The 7536-nt window shown below is 40.8% G+C and overlaps 1 protein-coding gene across 1 annotated transcript; it reads right to left on the minus strand.

Annotated features, from left to right (window-relative positions):
- Positions 1 to 2079: 2079 nt before the first annotated feature.
- On the minus strand, positions 2080 to 6929 carry LOC109879155 (transcription factor Sox-7). The gene is made up of 2 exons (XM_020471345.2): positions 6378 to 6929; positions 2080 to 4392 (listed from the first exon to the last, which is right to left on the minus strand). The coding sequence occupies exons 1-2, from the start codon at positions 6607 to 6609 to the stop codon at positions 3281 to 3283; spliced, it is 1344 nt and encodes a 447-aa protein (XP_020326934.1). The 5' UTR covers positions 6610 to 6929; the 3' UTR covers positions 2080 to 3280.
- Positions 6930 to 7536: the final 607 nt, after the last annotated feature.

The raw sequence follows: 7536 nt of genomic DNA on the forward strand, positions 1-7536 counted from the left end.
AAATGAGGAACGTGTCAGAAACAGTCAATGATCAGAGAAATGAGGAACGTGTCAGAAACAGTCAATGATCAGAGAAATGTTTTAGAAACAGTCAATGATCAGAGAAATGAGGAACGTGTCAGAAACAGTCAATGATCAGAGAAATGTTTTAGAAACAGTCAATGATCAGAGAAATGAGGAACGTTTCAGAAACAGTCAATGATCAGAGAAATGTTTTAGAAACAGTCAATGATCAGAGAAATGAGGAACGTTTCAGAAACAGTCAATGATCAGAGAAATGAGGAACGTGTCAGAAACAGTCAATGATCAGAGAAATGAGGAACGTTTCAGAAACAGTCAATGATCAGAGAAATGAGGAACGTTTCAGAAACAGTCAATGATCAGAGAAATGAGGAACGTTTCAGAAACAGTCAATGATCAGAGAAATGAGGAACGTTTCAGAAACAGTCAATGATCAGAGAAATGAGGAACGTTTCAGAAACAGTCAATGATCAGAGAAATGAGGAACGTTTCAGAAACAGTCAATGATCAGAGAAATGAGGAACGTTTCAGAAACAGTCAATGATCAGAGAAATGAGGAACGTGTCAGAAACAGTCAATGATCAGAGAAATGTTTTAGAAACAGTCAATGATCAGAGAAATGAGGAACGTTTCAGAAACAGTCAATGATCAGAGAAATGAGGAACGTGTCAGAAACAGTCAATGATCAGAGAAATGAGGAACGTTTCAGAAACAGTCAATGATCAGAGAAATGAGGAACGTTTCAGAAACAGTCAATGATCAGAGAAATGAGGAACGTGTCAGAAACAGTCAATGATCAGAGAAATGAGGAACGTTTCAGAAACAGTCAATGATGCAGATTTACTTGTTTATTAATTTCACTGTACAGCTACAGTTTATAAAGAAGAGGGGGGAAGAGAGAAAAAGAGGGATAGACAGAGGGAGGAGAAAGAGGGACAGAGAGAAAGAGAAAGAGAGAGAGAGAGGAGGAAAATAACAGAGTGAGAGGGGACCACGAGTAACAACGAGGCTTCAGGCTTCTTGCCAGGGGCCCAGCATAGTCCGAGCAGGCATTGGTGACGCACTCCTATCAACATCACAGACCGAATAATATTACCAGTAACCAGTTTTCCTCTTGGTTACGACTTGCAGCAAAAGAAAAACAATTCTGAGATCATTTCATAATTCACAATGCTGTTTTTTTTGTTGCCCTCAATGAAATAAAATACTTAATATAAGCAAACAGTTGTCTTTTGAAAAGTAGACGTCTTTCTCTCCATCTTTCTTAATTAGAATATAATATTTTTAATACCAGTCAAAAGTATGAACACTACTCATTCAAGGGTTTTTCTTTATTTTTACTATTTTCTACATTGTAGAATAATAGTGAAGACATCAACACTATGACATAACACGTACCTTCATGACCTTCATGTCTTAAAGTAATGATGGACTGTCGTTTGTCTTTGCTTATTTGAGCTGTTCTTGCCATAATATGGATTTGGTCTTTTACCAAATCTTCTGTATACCACTCCTACCTTGTCACAACACAACTAATTGGCTCAAACGCATTAAGAAGGAAAATAATTCCACCATTTTTTACTTTGAACAAGGCATACCTGTTAATTGAAATGCATTCCAGGTGACTACCTCAATTAAAACATGTTTTTTTTATTTCACCTTTATTTAACCAGGTAGGCTAGTTGAGAACACCTTTATTTAACCAGGTAGGCTAGTTGAGAACACCTTTATTTAATCAGGTAGGCTAGTTGAGAACACCTTTATTTAACCAGGTAGGCTAGTTGAGAACAAGTTCTCATTTACAACTGCGACCTCTGGCCAAGATAAAGCAAAGCAGTTCGACACATACAACAACACAGAGTTACACATGGCATAAACAAGACTCCCCACTCATGAAGCTGGTTGAGAGAATGCCAAGAGTGTGTAAAGCTGTCATCAAGGCAAAGGGTGGCTACTTTGAAGAATCTCAAATATAAAATATATTTTCATTTGTTTAACACTTTTTTGGTTACTACATGATTCCATATGTGTTATTTCATAGTTTTGATGTCTTCACTATTATTTTTACAATGTAGAAAAGAGTAAAAAATAAAGAACAACCCTGGAATGAGTCGATGTGTCCAAACTGTTGACTGGTACTGTATATTTGAGTATTATGCAGTATTATACCAAAACGATAAAAAATATTTTGATGTTAGTCTGTGCATGTCGGCGTGTGGTTATATCCAAGTTGCAAATATTTTTATATAAAAGTGGAACTTTTATTTTAAATTATTCAATTTCACAAACCATAAATCAGCATACAGTAAATAGTTATCATCACTGCTATTTTCATTGTAAAGATTATGATTATACATGAAGTACGTCAAAATAAAAAAGTATATCAAGTATTTTTCTTCATGATACACTGTGGGAGCGTCCCAAAATGGCACCCTATTCCTCTTTATAGTGCAATACTTTTGACTAGAGCCCAATGGTTCCTGGGTAAACGTAGTGCATTATTTAGGGAACAGGGTACCATTTGTCCAGGAGAATTGAATCCATCTAATCCTCATTTTCTACTCAACTACTGAGGTAAAAACTCCCCAACTAATTGTTGGGTAACAAATTATAAACATTCAAAACAGAAATAATTCATAATAATAATAATATTATAATAAAGTATTTAGGTGAAACATCAAAGTACTTCGATAAGAGATGAGAGCTCCTGAGCCTTACTGGCAACACGTTAAGACATTTTACCTCAACGACTCAAACTGTCCCGATTGTTATTCTGTTTTGGAAATAGACAGATAGAAGTGACAAACGAGTGCTCGATGTGAGCATCCCTGAGGTACCTCTCTCTCTCTCTCTCTCTCTCTCTCTCGCTCTCTCTCTTTGTATCTTTTTCTCTCTGTATCTCTCTCTCCCCTGTTTGGGGCCTAGAGAGAGAGAGAGGGGGGGGCTGATCCTAGATCATAATGGATCAAGTTACATCGACCGGGGGGGGGACGTGATCCTAGATCATAATGAATCAGATTACATGGAGAGGAGGGGACAGATCCTAGATCATAATGAATCAGATTACATGGAGAGGAGGGGACCTGATCCTAGATCATAATGAATCAGATTACATGGACCGGGGGGGGGGGACTTGATCCTAGATCTGCACTCCTACTCTAAAACGCTTGAGACATATGTCCCCTGGTCAGTTCCAGGTGTGACGACGAGAGCGGCGGGCGTAGGCATGGCGACCAGGTAACTCGACAACCCGTCCTGTCTAAGAGATGCCGTAGTTGTTGTAGTATGCTGCCGTGGCGTCCGCCAGCACAGAGATCAGGCTGGATTCCCCGACGACGCTGCTCTCAGAAGACGGAGCTGAGGCCGATGTCACCTGGATGTGACCGGTCACCATCATCGTTCCTCCTTCCTGTTCGGAACGGAACACCCCCACCCCTGCTGCTGCAGCGCCGGCCACCGTCGAGTTCAGGTACTGGTCGAACTCATCGCGGTCGACCTCCCCTAGAAGCTCTACCTGACTCAGCTGGTCCAAAGTCTCCAGATGACTGTGGTTCTGCTCGGGAGGAGGGGATAGCTGACCCAAGTGGTGCTGTTGGTGGTGACCTGGGGAAAGGTGCCTTAAGTGAGGGTGATTGAGGCCCGGGTGGACCTGGAGCTGGGAGGACCAGGAGGATGGGTTGTAGTAGGTCAGAGGATGCCCAGGGATGAGGCCTCCGGACTGGGTCTGGGACAAGTGGGAGAGATGGGTCAGGTGGGAGTGGGAGCCACCACAGTGAATGGAAGTCTGAGTGGGGGTGTAGTCAGGGTGGTAGGATGAAGGACTGAGACACATGGGACCCCCACCTCCACCTCCGGGGGTCTGACCCTGACGGTGCTGGTGGCGCTCCTCGGGGGAAGAGACGGATGAGGAGGAGGAAGAGGAGGAAGGGTAGTAGGAGGGGTGGTCGTGATCCAGAGGGGACATCTCAGGCGGGGTGGGGAGGCCGTAGGGATAGGTGTCGAAGCTGTTGGAGCTGGAGCTGGACGGTACGTCTCTGAAGGATCTAACCCCAGGTAGAGGCCCTGGGCTGCGGGAAGAGAGGGTCGAGAACCCAACACCTCCATCACCACCACTAACCCCATCCCCGTCCTTATCCAAACCCAAGGGGTGGCAGAGGCCCCGGGGGTCGGACAAGGCATTCTGGTCGGGGCCCGCCAGGCTGCCCAGCAGGAAGCCGGGGTCCACGCGTTTACAGATGCGTTTTAGCTGCTTCTTCCGGCGAGGCCGGTACTTATAGTTGGGGTAGTCCTGCATGTGCTGCACCCGCAGCCTCTCGGCTTCCTCCACGTAGGGACGCTTCTGAGAGGGGGTCAGCGCCTTCCACGACTTGCCTGGCATGAAGAAACAACAGGACATAGATTCATGTATTATCTACAATGGTCTTATCAATCAATAATAATCTATCACTTATTCGATGTTGGATGGAAGATAACTTATAAGACATATTAGTTGACTGAAACATTAGTGAAGAAAACACTAAGCTGCTATTAGTTTTAACAGCAACAAAAAGGGCTAATTGTTAAACGTAATTTGTAATCCGTTAAAATGTTTTTGGAACGGTCGAGATCAGAGAGCCACAGCTGTAACCAATGGTTACATGGTGTGTTTTGTTCATGCGTTATAACAGTTATGACATGGTCACGTTTAAATGAAAAGCACCTTCAAATTGTTGAAAATTATCTTGAAGATAATTTATGAACATCTAAGTGATGTCAGATCTAATTTCCAAAAGATGTCTTTACTGAAGGGCATTGTCTTCTTTTGAAGGAATTGAACAGAAAAATATTTACCTTCCATGGTTTATATATAAATCAAGTATAAACTCTCTCATGTTGATCAGTTAAACTCTCTCATGTTGATCAGTTAAACTCTCTCATGTTGATCAGTTAAACTCTCTCATGTTGATCAGTTAAACTCTCTCATGTTGATCAGTTAAACTCTCTCATGTTGATCAGTTAAACTCTCTCATGTTGATCAGTTAAACTCTCTCATGTTGATCAGTTAAACTCTCTCATGTTGATCAGTTAAACTCTCTCATGTTGATCAGTTAAACTCTCTCATGTTGATCAGTTAAACTCTCTCATGTTGATCAGTTAAACTCTCTCATGTTGATTAATTGTATATGTGTTCCATGGAAAAGGTAGTCTCATTGGTTTTGTCAATTTGAGTCCACACAAAAAACTCACTGAAGAACTGGTTCCCTTATAAATATTTATTTTAAATGTAAAACATCACATTTTCTCAGAAGGATGGAGACTTCTAGCAGCCTAAAACTGAGAAGAAAAAAATGCATAGTTTAACACACTTTAATTCAATCTGGTTGAAACTAAATTATTCACCCTATTCCGTGGTCGGAGAGATTTGTACTAACAGAAAATAATAGCATCATAATAGCAAAGGGGATTTTGCGATAGGATACCTTATGCTGAAAAATATATTTATATAAGTCCATGTAAAAACGTGTTTTAACGGAATTTATTAAAAAAAATGAATACTGCGTTAGGGGAAAACATTTTCTCTGTGTTTCACACTGTAATACGGGATACAATTTTTGTTGGCAAAGAGAAAAATAATATGGCTCATTCAATAATTTGAACGAAATAATTAACTACCCGCTATACCAAAAGGTAACCCAATTTTAACGAAAATACAACAAATAAGTCAAATTGTAAGTCTTTATTTTGAGCCTTAAAAGTTCACCCCCGCCAGTTCAATCGGAATGGATAGGGCTATGCTTTCAAAATGTATCAAAATCAGCAAATATATATTTACATTTTAACTGGCTAATATAGTTTGTCTGTTTTGATGTATTTTATGAGCGAAATATAGTTGTGAGTGACGGAAAACAGACAATAACGAAGCGCAAGGGCGCACGTTGAGATTTACGCACTAATCCAAGTGACCCACGGGCCTCTTGATTAAACTACCGTAATCTTGTGCAATGAGATTGATTGCCTATAAAATCGAATTAGCGACGTCCACTCATTAATTTACTGCCACTTAAAGTTTTCGTGAGGAGTTTATTTTTAATTCATTTTAGGACATAGCCTATATAACCAATATGCTCAAGAAACTAAGAAGTTGATATATATATTTTTATCGATTATAGTTTCTTTATATACTTCAGGCTAAAGTTGAATATATATTTCTCATCTCAATTACTTTGAAAAGTTGTAGGCTAGGAATAGCTCTGATTTGACATAGCCCAACTGTTGGCAGAGCCTGGGTATTGCGTAATAATAATTATAATAATAATATCCTAAATATTGTATCTATAAATATTAAATATTTCCGTAAACATAAACGTTAATCTCACCTAGCATTTTACTGAGCTCTGCGTTGTGCAGGTCTGGGTTTTGGACAGCCAGGCGCTTCCTCTCATCTTTGGCCCAGACCATGAACGCATTCATGGGCCGCCTGATGCGCGGCTCCGACGCCTTGTCCACGCGAGTTCTGTGTGAGCCATGTCCGTCGGGCACGTCTCCATCTCCCGCCGAGCACTCAAAGCTCTCCGGCCAAGACGAGTACGCGCTGATCAGTGCAGCCATCCTCGCTCTCTGCGCTCTCTCCTCTCTCAACAAAACTTCACTTGCTCTCAATTTACTAGACTCTATTACAATGGGATGCGCCTTAAGAAATACGTTCCATAAGATATGTATCACTTTTTTTTAAGAATAAAGAATTGGTTTGTAGCGAACTGACTCATCAACTGACTAAATTGGTTGAGCTGTAGGCTAGAAGTCTAAACTAGAAGTCTAAGCTAGACTGGATGCCACTTTTGGTTATGAGAGGCACGGTGTGTATCTGTGGTTTCTGATCTCCTCCTATGAGGTTGTGATTCAGTGTTTGCTTTGCGGTCGGGAGGCAAAACAGCTCTATATATTTGAGCAGAAGGTTCCAACAGCAACCAACAGCAACCACAGAGGACTCTCAGCTCCTCCTTGACTGCAACTCGAAACCTGCCTTCGAGAAAAAAAGAGAAAGGGAGGGAGGGACATTTCAGCACCATTTACTAATAAATCACGTCATACAACAAAACAGCTTTAATAGGCTAGGCCTAATGACAGTAATAAAAGAAAGAGTCCTAATTGGTTCTTAGCTGTCATTTTTTTAAATTTTATTTTACCAGGCAAATGGCGGCCTAGGAACAGTGGGACCTTGTCAGGTCGGGAGTTTGAACTTGCAACCTTCCGGTTACTCGTCTACCGCTCTAACCACTAGGCTACCCTGCCACCCAATAATTTAATAACTTTTATTCCCCCCACCAATGGTATTACATTGGTTTAGATTTTTTTTACATTCTTTTTCCCGAATTATTATATTTTTTACATTATCTTAATGTAGATTGTCTTGACAGTGATATTTTTTATTTAAACCTGTAAAATAAGACAAACGGAAAAGTTTCCAACACAAGTGTGTATTTACTTCGCCACCATGGCCTATTTATTTTATTTAACCAGGCAAGTCAGTTAAGA

This window comes from Oncorhynchus kisutch, linkage group LG21, assembly GCF_002021735.2.
Source record: "Oncorhynchus kisutch isolate 150728-3 linkage group LG21, Okis_V2, whole genome shotgun sequence".
NCBI lineage: Eukaryota > Metazoa > Chordata > Actinopteri > Salmoniformes > Salmonidae > Oncorhynchus > Oncorhynchus kisutch.

Coding starts and splice junctions, on each gene's coding strand:
- LOC109879155 (XM_020471345.2), bottom strand. CDS start 6,609: ATGGCTGCACTGATCAGCGCGTACTCGTCTTGGCCGGAGAGCTTTGAG. Junction 4,393..6,377: donor AGAGCTCAGTAAAATGCTAG/GTGAGATTAACG, acceptor TCTTCATGCCAG/GCAAGTCGTGGAAGGCGCTG.